At 43.5% G+C, this 18,715-nt stretch overlaps 2 protein-coding genes across 2 annotated transcripts in view; both read right to left on the bottom strand.

Annotated features, from left to right (window-relative positions):
* The window catches only part of LOC127914400 (uncharacterized), a 156,513-nt gene that overhangs the window by 22,733 nt on the left and 115,065 nt on the right, over positions 1 to 18,715 (bottom strand). The gene's annotated exons all lie outside the window — the stretch shown is intronic.
* The window catches only part of LOC118365090 (zinc finger protein 271-like), a 46,078-nt gene that overhangs the window by 3,540 nt on the left and 23,823 nt on the right, over positions 1 to 18,715 (bottom strand). Inside the window, exons 3-5 of the mRNA XM_052490164.1 lie at positions 14,917 to 14,997; positions 14,570 to 14,677; positions 2,223 to 2,511 (exon numbers count right to left, since the gene is read on the bottom strand). Coding sequence (XP_052346124.1) covers positions 2,223 to 2,511; positions 14,570 to 14,677; positions 14,917 to 14,997 — 478 coding nt within the window. The remainder of the gene's footprint in view (positions 1 to 2,222; positions 2,512 to 14,569; positions 14,678 to 14,916; positions 14,998 to 18,715) is intronic.

The raw sequence follows: 18,715 nt of genomic DNA, 5'->3' as shown, positions 1-18,715 counted from the left end.
TTGCATGTCGTGATGTCTGTCATTTGACTGGCATGCAGAAAATTATTTCATGGATCAGCTGATGATAGTTGAACATGTGACTAACTAAAAAGCTACTGTATTAAGTATTATGTTTAATTATTGAAGAACAGCATTAATGAGTGTCGATTTGGGTGTTGTGAATCAACTTAAGGTGACTCTCAGATTTAGCAAACTGAAATCATTTAGGATTTCTGTGCCCATGAAAACTGTTCTTCCAGCGTAACATAAGGAAACACTAAATGTTACGTAGTTAGAGAGCAATTCAGAGACCTGAAAACAAAAAAAATGTCCGACAGCAAGATCCAGTATTTAAGTTTAACATATGACAAGCTTAATGTTATGACTATAACTACTGTTCCCTGAAGGAGGGAAACTAGGTACAACATTCTTTTAAATCCACATGTTATGACTATAACTACTGTTCCCTGAAGGAGGGAAACTAATAACAACATACTATGAAATTCACGTTATGACTATAACTACTGTTCCCTGAAGGAGGGAAACTAGCTCCTATTACTAACTAGGTACTATACAACTAATGTAGCACGCAGATCGGTAGAAATTGTAGGATAAATTGGATAAATTCCAAATGGAAAAAGTTTGCAGATTTTACCGGAAACCTCCGGAGCTTAACGTCACAAGTTATGAAGGCCAGCAGCAGGTCAGTTGGTTATTTTCTTCTAGTTATATTGATCTCTGGCTTCTTCAAGTCATTTGTGTTAATTATTTAATCAAACGCTTGAAGCATCAGTTCAGTTCAAGTTCTGCACATATGGTTGATTTGATTAAACACATACAGTTGATTTGATAAAACACAAACAGTTGATTTTACTAAACACATGCGGTTTGTCTATATGGAAAAATATATGTCATAACACTTCAACCTGCCAATTGGTAGAAAGAAAAATGTATTTTTTATCTGGGACAGCCCTAGAACATACGACATACATGCATTCAGACCCCTTCCCTTTTTACACATTTTGTTACGTTACAGCCTTATTCTAAAATGGATGACATTTTTAAAAGTGCTCAATCTGACATCACAATACCCCATAAAAGTGAGAAAAAAGATTAGAAATGCTTGCATACCAGTGGTTGTATCTCTGTAGGACATGCCAGTAGGCTACAGTAGGTTGTATCTCTCTAGGTCATGCCAGTAGGTTACAGTAGCTTGAAACTCTCTAGGTCATGCCAGTAGACTATAGTAGGTTGTAACTCTCTAGGTAATGCCAGTAGGTTACAGTAGGTTGTATCTCTCTAGGTTATGCCAGTAGGTTACAGTAGGTTGTATCCAAGAGGAAACAATGATCAAAGAGTCGAATTTGGTCAACAACAAAATTAACGGCTTATTTGCTATGTGAGGTTTACTTGATCCAACAGAAGTTTTGTGTTGCTTAAGTTATGTGGACACGTGACATACCAACAACTTTGATAAAAACACTATAGGAGTTGTCTCCAGATCGCTATGGATATTCATGCTAGTAGCTCTCTCTAGCCACCTCTACCGGGTGGACTGTATAGAACGGTGTGTTCATCTGTCAGATATGAACCTCTACCCGGTGGACTGTATAGAACGTTTTGTTCATCTCTGTCAGATATGAACCTCTACCAGGTGGACTGTATAGAACGGTGTGTTCTAATAAAACACCATAGGAGTTGTCTTCAGATTGCTATGCATATTCATGCTAGTAACTTAGCATCTCTCTCCATTGAATACAGGTTGTTGACGTCAACAACCCTCATATAATATATATTTTTTAAATAGATTACAATAAGAAGAAGTATACACCAATCCAAAGAAAGGGTAGGCGGGAGCTAGAGAACCTTCAGTGCCACTTTGTGGACAACGACTCGCCTTGTTTGGGCAAAGTGACATCTTGTCAGTATATTCATAATCTTTGGTGTCGCCAACCCAACTCTCACATGGCACTATTGGGGGGCACCGTGTGTAGTAAATCATCACTACATTAAAATCACTACATGCCGTGCCCCCCAGTCTGCGGTCAGCAGATAGACCCTTCTCAAATATATATGTTTAGTCACTTTTTGGAAAAGGAACGGAGAAAACAAAGGGTAGCTTGTTGTCTACGTCTTCTGATTCTAGACATATCAGTTATAATCCTAGGGCCCTCCGTTGGAGAGGTATTGACGAGCCAACTCCGAATATCCAAAGTTAAAAACACATTTAAGGCGGTACTTACTGGTGTCAATCAGATCTCCTATCTCCACCTCTTCGTCTTTCAATGTGACAGTAATCTCCCCTTCCTTCTTCACTCCAAAAACTGCATCCTCCTCTTCTTCCACTCTGAACGCGTCTTCCTCTTCTTTAACTGAAACGTCTTTCTCTTCTTTTTTTACTGTGACATCCTCTTCTTCCTTCTCCTCTTTCACGACAATGTTCAGCCCCAGAGCTTCTTTCTCCGTCCAGCAGACCCCCTCTTCTTTAACAGGAGGGGAGAAGTTTTGGGAGCTCATGGTCGGGGATGTTAGCTAGCTATCATTAGCAACTGGGCTAGTGCTAACTTAACCAGCCAGATACTATAGCTGACTAATAAAAAATAACGTAATATTAAATTAAATAGGTTAACAAGTAGATACGACAGAAGTGTGTCTAAAACACAGTAGCTAATATACACCGAAAGCGTATAAATAGCTTGAATCTTTCGGCTATGTTGGCTAGAAAGCTACCGCGTTGATTGACGAGCTGTTTCTGAAGAACCGTCCACTAGATTATACGTCACGCTGGCAGCGTCGCCTGAAACACGCACATCGCCGTCTGCTGTCTGGAGGGGAAACGCAGTTGAGGATCATATTTTATTTTCAGACAAAGATTATATTTAAATGGATTTAATTAAATAATACTATTATATTGAGACATACAAAGACCCGACTGTGTTGATTGATTAGTGCGAACAAAACAATGTTTAGTACAGCACATTTAAGGCAGTTTCATTAAGTCAAACAACATCTTAATAAGTAGCCAGCTACTGACGGTCTATACTGCTTCTACATGGTGTAACAATACATCATGTAGATGTATATAATGAACAGACTAGGTCTATACTGCTCCTACATGGTGTAACAATACGTCCATTCAAAAGTTTGGGGTCACATAGAAATGTCTTTGTTTTTGAAAGAAAAGCACATTTTTTATAAACAGTGTGCAGGCCTTCTTGTTCTTTAACAAAGATTTTGTAAACAGTGTTTTTGCATGCAGCAACCCAACCAGTCTCTGAACAGTTGATGTTTAGATGTGTCTGTTACTTGAACTCTGTGAAGCATTTATTTGGGCTGCCATCCGAGGTGCAGTTAACTCTTATGAACGTATCTTCTGCAGCAGAGGTTACTCTGGGTCTTCCTTTCCTGTTGCGGTCCTCATGAGAGCCACCCATACCTTGTCACAACACAACTGATTGGCTCAAACACATTAAGAAGGAATGAAATTCCACAAATTAACATTTTACTTGGCACACCTGTTCATTTAAATGAATTCCAGGTGACTACCTCATGAAGCTGGTTGAGATTATGCCAAGAGTGTGCAAAGCTGTCATCAAGGCAAAGGGTGACATTCCAGCCAATTGTGTCAAAAATTTAGAACAGCCAAATTATTATAGATGGTGTTCCACACCCCGTAGAGCGTGCTCAGCGTAGCCTTTATGTCATTATTATAGATGGTGTTCCACACCCCGTAGAGCGTGCTCAGCGTAGCCTTTATGTCATTATTATAGATGATATTCCACACAACGTAGAGCGTGCTCAGCGTAGCCTTTATGTCATTATTATAGATGATATTCCACACAACGTAGAGCGTGCTCAGCGTAGCCTTTATGTCATTTACTAAACCACTGGCCGTGTTCGAGAGCATCAAATCCATGCTGCATCGTGGGTAAATGGTGACTGGCTGACTGATTTATAAATAATAATGAGTAGTTACTTATGATGCAAGGATCAGATCAGTCAGTCGGCAGTCACCTGCACTGTCGCCTGCAATGTCGAACAAACCCAATAACAAACCAATCAAATCAAATCAATTTTTTTTGTCACATTCACTGAAAACAACAGGTCAAGTCAATGTGCAGGCGTACAGGTTAGTAATGAGGCTATATACAGGGGGTACCGGTACTGAGTAAATGTGCGGGGGTACAGGTTAGTAATGAGGCTATATACAGGGGGTACCGGTACTGAGTAAATGTGCGGGGGTACAGGTTAGTAATGAGGCTATATACAGGGGGTACCGGTACTGAGTAAATGTGCGGGAGTACGGGTTAGTAAATGAGGCTATACAGTGGGGCAAAAAAGTATTTAGTCAGCCACCAATTGTGCAAGTTCTCCCACTTAAAAAGATGAGAGAGGCCTGTAATTTTCATCATAGGTACACTTCAACTATGACAGACAAAATGAGAAAAAAAATCCAGAAAATCACATTGTAGGACTTTTAATGAATTTATTTGCAAATTATGGTGGAAAATAAGTATTTGGTCACCTACAAACGAGTAAGATTTCTGGCTCTCACAGACCTGTAACTTCTTTTTAAGAGGCTCCTCTGTCCTCCACTCGTTACCTGTATTAATGGCACCTGTTTGAACTTGTTATCAGTATAAAAGACACCTGTCCACAACCTCAAACAGTCACACATCAAAGGACACCAGAAACAAAATTATAGACCTGCACCAGGCTGTGGGAAGCAGCTTGGTTTGAAGAAATCAACTGTGGGAGCAAATATTAGGAAATGGAAGACATACAAGACCACTGACAATCTCCCTCGATCTGGGGCAAGATCTCACCCCGTGGGGTCAAAATGATCACAAGAACGGTGAGCAAAAATCCCAGAACCACACGGGGGGACCTAGGGAATGACCTGCAGAGAGCTGGGACCAAAGTAACAAAGCCTACTATTAGTAACACACTACGCCGCCAGGGACTCAAATCCTGCAGTGCCAGACGTGTCCCCCTGCTTAAGCCAGTACATGTCCAGGCCCGTCTGAAATTTGCTAGAGAGCATTTGGATGATCCAGAAGAAGATTGGGAGAATGTCATATGGTCAGATGAAACCAAAATATAACTTTTTGGTAAAAACTCAACTCATCGTGTTTGGAGGACAAAGAATGCTGAGTTGCATCCAAAGAACACCATACCTACTGTGAAGCATGGGGGTGGAAACATCATGCTTTGGGGCTGTTTTTCTGCAAAGGGACCAGGACGACTGATCCGTGTAAAGGAAAGAATAAAGGAAAGAATGAATGGGCCCATGTATCGTGAGATTTTGAGTGAAAACCTCCTTCCATCAGCAAGGGCATTGAAGATGAAACGTGGCTCCCTCACATCTTTCAGCATGACAATGATCCCAAACACACCGCCCGGGCAACAAAGGAGTGGCTTCGTAAGAAGCATTTCAAGGTCCTGGAGTGGCCTAGCCAGTCTCCAGATCTCAACCCCATAGAAAATCTTTGGAGGGAGCTGAAAGTCCGTGTTGCCCTACAACAGCCCCAAAACATCACTGCTCTAGAGGAGATCTGCATGGAGGAATGGGCCAAAATACCAGTAACAGTGTGTGAAAACCTTGTGATGACTAACAGAAAATGTTTGACCTCTGTCATTGCCAACAAAGGGTATATAAAAAAGTATTGAGATAAACTTTTGTTATTGACCAAATACGTATTATTATTAATTGAGATAATATGTGCATGTAGGTAGGAGTAAAGTGACTCTGCATTGATAAAACAGTGAGTAGCAGAAGCGTAAAAAAAGGGGGTGGGGGGGTCAATCTAAATAGTCCAGATGGCCATTTGACTACTTGTTCAGCAGTCTTATAGCTTGGGGAGAGAAGCTGTGAAGGAGTCTTTTTGACCTAGACTTGGGGCTCTGGTACCGCTTGCAGAGAGAAGAGTCTGTGACTTGGGTGACTGGAGTCTTTGACAATTTTTGGGGCCTTCCTCTGACACGGCCTATTCTTGGATGGCAGGAAGCTTGGCTCCAGTGTTGTATTCTGCTGTACGCACTACCCACTGTAGAACCTTACGGTTGGATGCTGAGTAGTTGCCATACCAGGCGGTGATGTAACCGGTCAAGATGCTCTCAATGGTGCAGCTGTAGAACTTGTTGAGGATCTGGGGACCCATGGCAAATATTTTCACTCTCCTGGGGGGGGTTGGACCATGATTGTTTGTTGATGTGGACACCAAGGAACTTGAAACTCTCGACCAGCTCCACAGCAGCCCCGTCGATGTTAATGGGGCTCCTTTTTCTGTAGTCCACTATCACCTCCTCTGTCTTGATTACATTGAGGGAGAGGTAGTTGTCCTGGCACCACACTGCCAGGTCTCTGACCTCCTCTGTCAGGGAGAGGTTGAAAATGTCAGTGAAGACAATTGCCAGTTGGTCCGTGCATGCTCTGGGTACACGCCCTGGTAATCCGTCTGGCCCCGCAACGTTGTGAATGTTGACCTGTTTAAAGGTCTTGCTCACATCGGCTACTGCGAGTGTGATCACACAGTCATCCGGAACAGCTGGTGCTCTCAATAATGCTTCAGAGTTGCTTGCCTCAAAGCGATCATAAAAGGCATTTATCTCGTCTGGCAGCTCATCTCCACATTTTCTTCAGGTGAATGACAGGGACTTGGGCCTGGTCTCCTGAAAGCAGTATGTACTTCGCATCAGACTCGTTAAAGAAAAAATAATTGTCAAGTTCGAGGTGACAGATCGCTGTTCTGAAGTCCAGAAGCTCTACTGTGCTAATGGGTTCCAACTAGAGAACACAATCACACAGTGCATGAAAGCATGAGGTGTGGCTAACGTTAGCAAGCTTGAGCTAGATACCAAGTTAGAATACAAACTCGGCAGCACAGAGTAGATACTCCACATGACGTTGAGATATTGTGCATTGTGGGTAGTTTAGAAGATATCCAGAAATAAGTCACAAAATATGTAATAAAGCAAAAACATAACTGTTTGTACTTATAGGTAACTAGATCGTGACTACAACTCAGTTACAAAGGCTTTAACCACACTGTATTGTTACTCTGGTGAGTAAAAACTCATGCTTCCTACACTTTAATGTGTCTGAAATAAAATATACATTTTACTCAACTGCGTTACCCACTCCAGTCAGCAGGTAGCGGTGTGGGAATTTAAGGCAATGCTACTGGTGTGACGTATAATCTAGTGGACGGAACGCTTCTTTCAACAGCAGCAACAGCTCGTCAGCCACCTCGGTAGCTTGCTAGACAAAATAGCCTAACCAATAAAGCTCTTTAGACGCTTTCGTATTTATTAGCCACTGTGTTGTAAACCCACTTCTGTCGTCTAGTTAGTTATCCGATTTAATTTCATATTTACTGTGTTGTTATTAGACAGCTAGCGGGCTGGTTAAGTTAGCATCAGCCTAGCTAGCTAACATCCCCGACCATGAGGTCACGAAGCTACTCTCCTCCTGCTAAAGAAGAGTAGATCTGCTGGACGGAGAAAGATGGTCTGTGCCTGAACGTTGTTGTGAAAGAGGAAGGGGAGGCTGTCACAATACAAAAACAAGTAGAGGGTGAGGCTGTTACAGTGAAAGAAGTAGGGAAAGACGTTACAGTTAAAGAAGAGGAAGACGTGTTCAGAGTGAAAGAATAGGAGGCTGCATGTTTTGGAGTGAAAGAGGAGGAGGAGATGACTGGATATCTGGGCTCAGTTTCCCAAACGCATCTTAAGACATCCAATGGTTCTAACTGTGACTGGGCCCTGATTAACACTATTAAGTACTGTCTTAAAACAGAGGCATGGACTCTGCAGTTGTTGAACTGATGTGTGGTGTTAAAGGGGAAATATGCAATAGCTACATCCATATTTTGACCTTTTAAATGTGTTTATTTATAGCCATTGATTCTTGAAGAATATAACACGCCTCATGAGCTTAGTTCAACTGTTGTACCCCATCAGAACCCAAAATAAGCTTATTTTTTTACTCCAATATTTAGAAACAATGTAAACCAACATTGTATAGCCTCAAAATGGTTAACTATAATGCTGATATCATGGATGGTCAGTCCTTCCATCCATAGGTCTGTCATTGATTTTGAAAGTAGTTACATTTCTCCAGCCCCATCATCATCTTATTACCAAAACACAGGTGGAATGACAGCTTTGTTATGGTTTCAATTGCAGATTGGTTGGTTGATTGTGTGGCTTTTTTAAAGGGGCTATCTAGGATTTAATCAGCAACAAAATGTCAGCCCTGAGACTTGGTTTTGTAAACAGCTGAGGGATGGGGGCTGGAGAAATGTAACCACTCTCAGATGCATAGAGAAAGCTATTGTAGCCACCGTAACCCTACACCTAGCTACCCCATCAAGAAGTTCAGACTTCTTGGCATAACAGTTATAAGGTGTTGACTTGACAGTTCCTGGACCCAGGTTTGAGTCCAGCTCTGGGCTACCCCCTGAATTGACTAAATACAAAAATAAATACAAGGACTGGCTGTCCATAAGGTCAACATGATAGTTTTAACCAGATTCCGAGGTTATGCAGTGCTTGTTTACAAACAGTGGCGTTATAAGAGCTTATGTTTTGGTTTCTGGTGGGGTAATACGGTTGAAACATTTGAGGCATTTAAACTATGCCACTTTGTTTACATACCCTACATTACTCATCTCATATATATATACTGTACTCTAAACCATCTACTCCATCTTGCCTATGCCGTTCTGTACCATCCCTCATTCATATATCTTTATGTACATATTCTTTATCCCCTTACACTTGTGTGTGTATAAGGTAGTAGTTTTGGAATTGTTCGGTTAGATTACTCGTTGATTATTACTGCATTGTCGGAACTAGAAGCACAAGCATTTCGCTACACTCGCATTAACATCTGCTAACGGTGTTAAAGGTGTTAAGTCATTAGCTGTGTTAGAATACCCATACTAACTGTACTATTTGTGAAGTACATTGAGTATACAGTATGCTTATTGGCCATAGTATGATTTTTTTTTTTTTTTTTCCACCTTTATTTAACCAGGTAGGCAAGTTGAGAACAAGTTCTCAGTTCTCATAACCGCGACCTGGCCAAGATAAAGCAAAGCAGTTCAACACATACAACAACACAGATTTACACGTGGAGTAAACAAACATACAGTCAATAATACAGTAGAAAAGTCTATATACAATGTGAGCAAATGAGGTGAGATAAGGGAGGTAAAGGCAATAAATAGGCCATTGTGGCGAAGAAAATACAATATAGCAAGCAATTAAAACACCGGAATGGTAGATTTGCAGTAGATGAGTGAGAAAAGTAGAAATACTGGGGTGCAAAGGAGCAAGATAAATAAATACAGTAGGGGATGAGGTAGTTGTTTTGGCTATTTATAGATCGGCTATGTACAGGTGTAGTGATCTGTGAGCTGCTCTGACAGCTGGTGCATAAAGCTAGTGAGGGAGATAAGTGTCTCCAGTTTCAGAGATTTTTGTAGTTCGTTCCAGGCATTGGCAGCAGAGAATTGGAAGGAGAGGTGGCCAAAGGAGGATTTGGCTTTGGGGGTGACCAGTGAGATATACCTGCTGGAGCGAGTGCTACGGGTGGGTGCTGCAATGGTGACCAGCGAGCTGAGGTAAGGCGGGACTTTACCTAGCAGGGTCTTGTAGATGACCTGGAGCCAGTGGATTTGGCGACGAGTATGAAGCGAGGGCCAGCCAACGAGAGCATACAGGTCGCAGTGGTGGGTAGTATATGGGGCTTTGGTGACAAAACTGATGGCACTGTGATAGACTGCATCCAATTTGTTGAGTAGGGTGCTGGAGGCTATTTTGTAAATGACATCGCCGAAGTCGAGGATCGGTAGGATGGTCAGATTTAGGGTATGTTTGGCAGCATGAGTGAAGGATGCTTTGTTGCAAAATAGGAAGTCAATTCTAGATTTAACTTTGGATTGGAGATGTTTGATGTGAGTCTGGAAGGAGAGTTTACAGTCTAACCAGACTAGAGGTCGACGATTATGATTTTTCAACGCCGATACCGATTATTGGAGGACCAAAAAAGACGATACCGATTAATCGTCAGATTAAAAATAATAATAATAATAATAATTTGTATTTGTAATAATGACAATTACAACAATACTGAATTAACACTTATTTTAACTTAATATAATACATCAATAAAAATCCATTTTGCCTCAAATAAATAATGAAACATGTTGGTTTAAATAATGCAAAAACAAAGTGTTAAAGAAGTGAAAGTGCAATATGTGCCATGAGAACATTTGAAAGTTGGTGGTTCCTTTTAACATGAGACTTCAATATTCCAAGGTAAGAGGTTTTTGGTTGTAGTTATACCTTTGACTATTGGATGTTCTTATAGGCACTATAGTATTGCCAGTGTAACAGTATAGCTTCTGTCCCTCTCCTCGCCCCTCCAATCTCAGAGCGAGTGACGTTTGAAACGCTATTAGCGCACACTCCGCTAACTAGCTAGCCATTTCACATCGGTTACACCAGACATTGGGCTGACAGGCTTGAAGTCATAAACAGCGCTGTGCTTGCGAAGAGCTGCTGGCAAAACGCACAAAAGTGCTGTTTGAATAAATGCTTACGAGCCTGCTGTTGCCTACCATCGCTCAGTCAGACTCCTCTATCAAATCATAGACTAAATTATAACATAACACACAGAAATACAAGCCTTTGGTCATTAATATGGTCGAATCCGGAAACTATCATTTCGAAAACAAAACGTTTATTATTTCAGTGAAATACGGAACCGTTCGTTATATTTTATCTGACGGGTGGCATCCCTAAGTCTAAATATTGTTGTTATATTGCACAACCTTCAATGTTATGTCATAATTACGTACAATTCTGGCAAATTAGTTCGCAATGAGCCAGGCTGCCCAAACTGTTGCATATACCCTGACTCTGCGTGCAATGAACGCAAGAGAAGTGGCACAATTTCACCCGGTTAATATTGCCTGCTAACCTGGATTTATTTTAGCTAAATATGCAGGTTTAAAAAATATATACGTCTGTGTATTGATTTTAAAAAAGGCATTGGTGTTTATGGTTAGGTACAGTCGTCCAACCATTGTGCTTTTTTTGCAAATGCGCTTTTGTTAAATCATCCCCCAGCGTTGCATCGATTATATGCAACGCAGGACACGCTAGATAAACTAGTAATATCATCAACCATGTGTAGTTATAACTAGTGATTATGATTGATTGATTTTTATCAAATATGTTTAATGCTAGCTAGCAACATACCTTGGCTTCTACTGCATTCGTGTAACAGGCAGTCTCCTCGTGGTGTGCAATGTAATCAGGTGGTTTGAGCATTGGACTAGTTAACTGTAATGTTGCAAGATTGGATACTCCGAGCTGACAAGTTGAAAATCTGTTGTTCTGCCCCTGAACAAGGCATTTAACCGACAGTTCCTAGGCCGTCACTGAAAATAAGAATGTGTTCTTAACCTCTCCAACCTATGGGGGCGCTATGTCATTATTGGATAAAAAGACGTGCCCGTTTTAAGCGCAATATTTTGTCACGAAAAGATGCTCGACTATGCATGGAATTGACAGCCTTGGAAAGACAAAACTCTGACGTTTCCAAAACTGCAAAGATATTATCTGTGAGTGCCCCAGAACTAATGCTACAGGCGAAACCAAGATGAAGTTTCATACAGGAAATGCCCCAGATTTTGAAGGCGCTGTGTTCCAATGTCTCCTTATATGGCTGTGAGTGCGCCAGGAATGAGACTGCCCTTTCTGTCGTTTCCCCAAGGTGTCTGTAGCATTGTGACGTGTTTGAAGGGCATATCATTGGAAGATTGACCATAAAAGACTACTTTTACCTGGTGTCCCGCCCCGTGTCCTGTGTCAAAATTATTGCGTAATCTGTAGGTCCATGCGCGTTCCATTTCTTCAGAAGAGAAAGTCAACTGCCACAAAGGATTTTATCGTCGATAGATATGTGAAAAACACCTTGAGGATTGATTCTAAACATTGGTTTGCCATGTTTCTGTCGATATTATGGAGTTAATTTGGAAAAGTTCGCGTTTTAATGACTTAATATTTATTTTTATTTTTTTTTCCTTACCCAAACGTGATGAACACAACGGAGCGATTAGTCAACACAAATAATATTTTTTGTAAAAACTGAACATTTGCTATCGAACTGAGAGTCTCCTCATTGAAAACATCTGAAGTTCTTCAAAGGTAAATGATTTTATTTGAATCCTTTTCTGTTTTTTGTGAAAATGTTGCATGCTGAAAGAGAGGCATAATCCTATGCTAGGCTATCAATACTGTTACACAAATGCCTGTTTAGCTATGGTTCAAAAGCATATTTTGAAAATCAGAGATGACAGTGTTGTTAACAAAAGGCTAAGCTTGAGAGCAAATAGATTAATTTCATTTCCTTTGCGATTTTCATGAATAGTTAACGTTGTGTTATGCTAATGAGCTTGCGGATAGATTTACACAATCCTGGATACAGGTTTTTTTTCGTAGCTAAACGTGACGCAGAAAATGGAGCGATTTGTCCTAAACAAATCATCTTTCAGGAAAAACTGAACATTTGCTATCTGAGAGTCTCCTCATTGAAAACATCCGAAGTTCTTCAAAGGTAAATGATTTTATTTGAATGCTTTTCTGGTTTTTGTGAAAATGTTGCCTGCTGAAAGAGAGGCATAATCCTATGCTAGGCTATCAATACTGTTACACAAATGCTTGTTTAGCTATGGTTCAAAAGCATATTTTGAAAATCTGAGATGACATTGTTGTTAACAAAAGGCTAAGCTTGAGAGCAAATAGATTAATTTAATTTCATTTGCGATTTTCATGAATAGTTAACGTTGTGTTATGCTAATGAGCTTGCGGATAGATTTACACAATCCTGGATACAGGTTTTTTTTTCGTAGCTAAACGTGACGCAGAAAACGGAGCGATTTGTCCTAAACAAAAAAAAATATTTCAGGAAAAACTGAACATTTGCTATCTGAGAGTCTCCTCATTGAAAACATCTGAAGTTCTTCAAAGGTAAATGATTTTATTTGAATCCTTTTCTGGTTTTTGTAAAATGTTGCATGCTGAAAGACAGGCATAATCCTATGCTAGGCTATCAATACTGTTACACAAATGCTTGTTTAGCTATGGTTCAAAAGCATATTTTGAAAATCTGAGATGACAGTGTTGATAACAAAAGGCTAAGCTTGAGAGCAAATAGATTAATTTCATTTCATTTGCGATTTTCATGAATAGTTAATGTTGCGTTATGGTAATGAGCTTGAGGCTGTAGTCACGATACCGGATCCGGGATGGCTCGACGCAAGAAGTTAACTGACTTGCCTAGTTATATAAAGGTATAAAACCTAAAAATATATATATAAAAAAATTGGCACAATCGGCTCTGAATTGAAAAGTGTACTATTTATGTGGTCTAACAAAAAAAGAGTGTGGTTTTTGAGATGTTAGTTAATGAACAAAGGGGTGTACATTTGGTGTTGATATTTTATATTTACAATTCATGTAATATTTAGTAATCATGACTATTTATGCAACCAACTGACAATTCTTGGTTGCAATTATATTGACATTGTTGCCCTGCTTTCATTCTCAGATGTGCCAACCCAAATGCACTAGAGCATGACATTGGGGACTGGGCCCAGATCCAACAACATGCCTATCGAGTGAACCCTGAAAAGAGAGAGAAGCTCCGCAGTGAGGTGGAAAGTTACTAAGGATATTGCAGGAGCTTCCTCTTGAAATCAGACATGTCTGTGGTAAGGACAACTTGGTTGCTGATTGTCTCAAGGGTGGGCAGTCAAAAAGTTTTGTTTGCCAGTGCGTTTACCATGGATCACAATTTATTTTGACTGCAAGTTTTTCCGTATTGGAGATGAGTTTTGTTTGAGTTCTAGAATTCTGGCTCTTTTTTGTTTAGCATGTAGGAAAGGGGATACCTAGTCAGTTGTACAACTGAATGCATTCAACTGAAATGTGTCTTTGGTGCACTGATTGGTGTCACCTCGTTAGTCAGTATGTGTTACACCTGTGCTGGCTTGTCCATCTTGTTAGTGGGAAGGTGTTTCAACTGAGCTGGTCCAGGTTCTATTTAAGAGTGTCTGGCCCAGTGCTCCAGTTGTCTGATAGATGTGGAGAATCAACACCTTTAGTTGCTCCACCGTTTTTGTCAAAGATGTTTTCTTTTCAGGTTGAAGTTTTTTTACTGAAGAGAGCCTTATTTTGAAGAAGAAAACAAAAAAATGAATCCAAACAAGCAAACCAGGTCGGTTCCGGGGACTGGTATAGCAAATACCGTAAGATTTTCATGGACTGAAAAGGAGATGGTGCCTTGGGGCAGGGAAACTTTTGGAAGGACCATATTGATGGGATGCCTCAAGATAGAGGTGAAGGAAGTGCTCTGCCTCCAAGGCAACCCAAATGAAAAAGGTTTTGATGTGACATTTTACAAGGAAGAGAAACATGATGACGTATTGAAGATGGCAAAGGAAGCGGGAAAAAAAGGACCCCTGTGCCATTATGCGGTGACCAGCCTGGCAAAGAACAACTTCAGGGTGGTCACCGTAAACATGTACAATCCGCATGTGAAGGATGAAGAAGTGAGGGCCTTTCTGGGGAGATACATGGACAATGTCTCCTCAGCGAGGTACCCCAGGGACTCCCTGGGTTTCTGGGACGGGAGAAGAGGTTTCCAGGCGTTACTCAGGGAGTCCCCGAAGAGTGAGGATGGCTACCTCCATCCTCCGGCGATGTTCTCCCTGGGGGCTGACAGGGGAACACTCTACTATGCACGTCAGCCCCCGTTCTGCAGGCGTTGTATGGCCTATGGCCATATCCTGGCCACGTGCAGCGCCAAGAGGTGTCGGTTTTGTGGGTCGGAAGAGCACGAGGCCAGGGAGTGTGACGAGCCCAAGGCTTGCCACGGGTGTGGCTCAAGAGCACACCTGTGGCGTGATTGCCCGTCTCGTCACAGGTCATACGCGTCTGCAGCTGGGGGAGGAGCGGGGGATGGGGGGAGGAAAGAGAGGACGCATGCGGATTGTACGGATGGCACAGGGGAAAGGACGGAGAAGAACGAAGAAGGGAAGAAGGAAGAGGCGAAAAGAAAGAGGAGTGAAGATGGAAAGAAGGAAAAAGAAGAAGAGAAGAAAAAGAAGGCGGAAGAACAGGAAGGAGCGGAGAAGAGGGAGAGTGGGACAGTGGTGCGAGAAGGAGTGGAAGAGGGAGTGGTGACAGTGACGGGGACGGAGGGAGGTGTGGAGATGGGAGGGGAGGGGGTGGGAGGGGGAGATGGGGGAAAGGAGTGGGGGGACAGCCTGCCACGCTTCCTCGAGGTTGAAATTAGGGATTTGGTGGAGGATTTAGCGGGGATGGGACGTTGTGTCTCCCCGCTACCTCCTTCACCAAAGAAGAAAGGGATGAAGAGGGGGAGCTTGGCAGGTTGTGAGAGGGAGGGGGTGTGGAGGGGGCTAAGAGAGTGGCGGGGGGGTAATTTGTCCTCCCGGTTTGCCTCAGCCCCTTGCATTTTAGTGGATGACTCCAGTGAGGGTCGGTGGGCTGTTTGCTAGAGGGATCCCAACTCCTGTTTGAGGAGATGGGGTCCCCTACATGCAGCCCCGAGGCAAACAGGGAGGGGGGTGGTGGGTGGGGAGGGAGGACCCAACACACTGCCTGGGTCATGGGTTGGGATGGAGGACGGGGGCGTCAGGAGATGAGAGGACGTCCCCGCCGGTGGAGATGGACCAGGGGAGCATCGGGTGAGTCTCCTGTTTTTTTTTGGTTTTTGGGGGTTTTATTTGTTGTTAATAATTAAATGAATAGTTCTGTTTCTTTTTTTTAGTCTAAATGTTAGGGGTTAAGGAATAATGTTAAAAGGAGGGCGGTTTTTTGTTATTTAGAGGGTGTGGGGTTTGATTTCTGTTTTTTACAGGAGGTTCACCTGAGGGATGGTGGGGATGTGTGTAGATTTAAGAGGGAGTGGGATAAGGGGGAATCTTTTTGGGGCATAGAGAGGTTAAAATAGAGAACACTTTTGTAATAATGCAGGGTAGAGGTTTTGGGATAGATGTTAAGTTTAGAGAAGCTAGATATAGGTTAATTGGGGTGTATGGGCCACAGGTGGCGGCAGACAGGAGGGAGATGGTGGACTGTCTGGCGCCTCTGTGTGTTACAAACAGGCACTTGGTGATAGGAGGAGACTTTAATATAGATTTAGGGGTAGGCGGTGATAGCAGTGCAGGTGCCATCTCTGGGCTAATGGCTTGCCATGGTCTGGTTGATGGTGGCCTGCACACTACTCTGGCAATGGTCGGTCCTACATGGTGCAACTCCAGGGGGTTGCGCGGAGGCTCGACTACATTTTTGTATCCAGGTCTTTGGGTCAGTTGTCTGGGCGGCTGTTGCCTGTTTTCTTCACGGATCACGACGGGGTGTTCCTGCAGGTGGGGTTGCCAGTCTGCCTCTTCGGTAGGGGGTACTGGAAGTTAGATCGGGATATACTGGAGGAGCAAGCTTTCGTTGAGGCATTTTTTGTTTCTTTCGGAGGCTTGACGGCCTCCGGTCCATGTGCGAGGGGTGTTAGAGTGGTGGGATTTAGTTAAGGGGAGGATAAGGGCTTTTATAATAGGATATTGTAGAAGGAAAAAAAGGGAGGAAAGGAGGGAGGTGGATCGTATCCAAAGGTTAATTGAACTCGAGTACGAGGCAGGCAACCTCGGCGGGTCGATTGACTGGGAGAGATTCGCAGCCCTAAAGGCGCAGCTCAGGGAGCTGCAGGAGCAGAAGGCTCGAGCTTTCCTGGAGCGTGCGCATAGTGGCTTTCTAGAACATAATGAGACTTGTTCCGCTATGTTCTTTAAGTCGGTTAGGGCCAGGCAGAGTAGGAAGGTAATGCATGGAGTTAGGGAAGAAAATGGTAGTATAGTAAGTAAACCAGAGGAAATGGTCAGGGTGACAACTGATCATTTCCAAGGTTTATTTAAGGAAAGGGAAATAGATGTAGAGCAGGGAAACGTGTTTTTAGAACACTTGTCCCGGCGGTTGCCAGAGGACATTAGAGACGTGATGGAGGCCCAGATCTCACTAGAAGAGGTTGAGAGCGCTCTTAGGAGGATGGGAAAAGGGAAGGTGCCTGGGATGGATGGGCTGCCGGCTGAGTTTTACCTCAAGTTTTGGGGTATACTTGGACCAGTGGTTCTCGAAGTCTTGAAGGCCATCCTTGAGACGGGGGTCCCGGGGGGATCAATGGCTGTTGGTGTGCTGTCACTTCTTTATAAGAAGGGGGAAGCAACTGACCTTGGCAACTGGCGGCCATTGACCATGCTGTGCGTAGATTACAAGATTCTTGCAAAGGTTTTAGCAGACCGGTTGCGCACAGCCCTTCCCTACGTCGTCCACGAGGATCAGACGTGCGTGCGGGGTAGAGGGCCGCTCTATAAGATGGAACCTACAGTTGATCAGGGATTCCATCGCTTGGGTTGAAGATAGAGGGCTGCCTTTAATGGTAGCAGCGCTAGATCAGGCGAAAGCTTTTGATCGCGTGAATAGATCTTTTCTATTCAGGGTGTTAGGTAGATTAGGATTTGGGGAGAAGTTTATAGGATGGATCCGTACTTTATATGTCGGAGCGGGGTGTCGAGTTAGTGTAAATAGTCACTTAGGTGACGTTTTTGACCTCTCGTCTGGGGTCAGGCAGGGATGCCCACTCTCGCCTCTCCTCTTCGTTCTGTACATGGAGCCTCTGGGGGCTGCCATTAGGGCAGACACAGGGGTGGAAGGCTTGTTGATCCCTGGAAGTGGTGGGCTGCGTGTTAAGATGACGCAGTACGCCGACGACACTTCCTTGCTGTTGTGCAAGGACTCGTGCCTGACAAGGTCCCTTGCCATCTTTGGGGATTTCACCCGAGCGTCGGGAGCAGTTCTGAACCATGCAAAGTCTTCCGTCAAGTTTTTCGGAAGATGGCGCGGTAGAACGGATGTGCCTGGGGGGTTATCTCTCTGTGAAGGGGCCCTGAGGATTCTCGGGGTTCATTTTGAGACCTCCCGGCTCAGCGACGCTAAACTGGAACATGCGTATCGCAGTGGTACAGAGGAAGCTAGCAATGTGGAAGGCTAGGTATTTGTCTTTTATGGGCAAAGTCCTGGTCCTAAAGGTGGATGTGTTGCCGTCTCTTTTGTATTTGGCGTACATCTACCCATTGCCGGCTTGTCTGAGGAGGCCTCTAGTGAGGCTTGTGTTTCAGTTTATGTGGAGTGGCAGGTGCGAGTGGGTCGCCAGGGCACGCATGGTCTGTCCCATCGGGGAGGGAGGTAGGGGGGTACCACATTTCCCCCTCAAGCTGGACTCAATTTTTGTTTCTTTCTTGTTAGCGGAGCTTGCTCAGCCAGTGATACACCCGTCCGGTTACCTCCTGCGGGTGTTCTTCTCGTATCAGGCGAGAAGCGTAATGGTGTGGTCTAACGCGGGTCCTCGGGCGGAACAGCTGCCGTGGCACTTTGGTCATGCGGCCAAGTGGCTGCGTGCGCACCCCGAGGTTGAAGTTGCCCGAGTAGGTTTAGACCACAGGCACCTGTACGAGGAGGTCAGGCAGGCAGAGAGTCCTGCGCCCGTAGCGGGCATCTCGTCAGTGGTCTGGGAGGGTGTGCAGGCGCGGGGCCTGGACAACGGGCTCAAGGACCTGAATTGGTTGAGCCTTCATAAGCGTTTGCC

Source organism: Oncorhynchus keta, chromosome 32, assembly GCF_023373465.1.
Source record: "Oncorhynchus keta strain PuntledgeMale-10-30-2019 chromosome 32, Oket_V2, whole genome shotgun sequence".
Lineage (NCBI taxonomy): Eukaryota > Metazoa > Chordata > Actinopteri > Salmoniformes > Salmonidae > Oncorhynchus > Oncorhynchus keta.
This window is presented reverse-complemented; position numbering and strand designations above follow the sequence as displayed.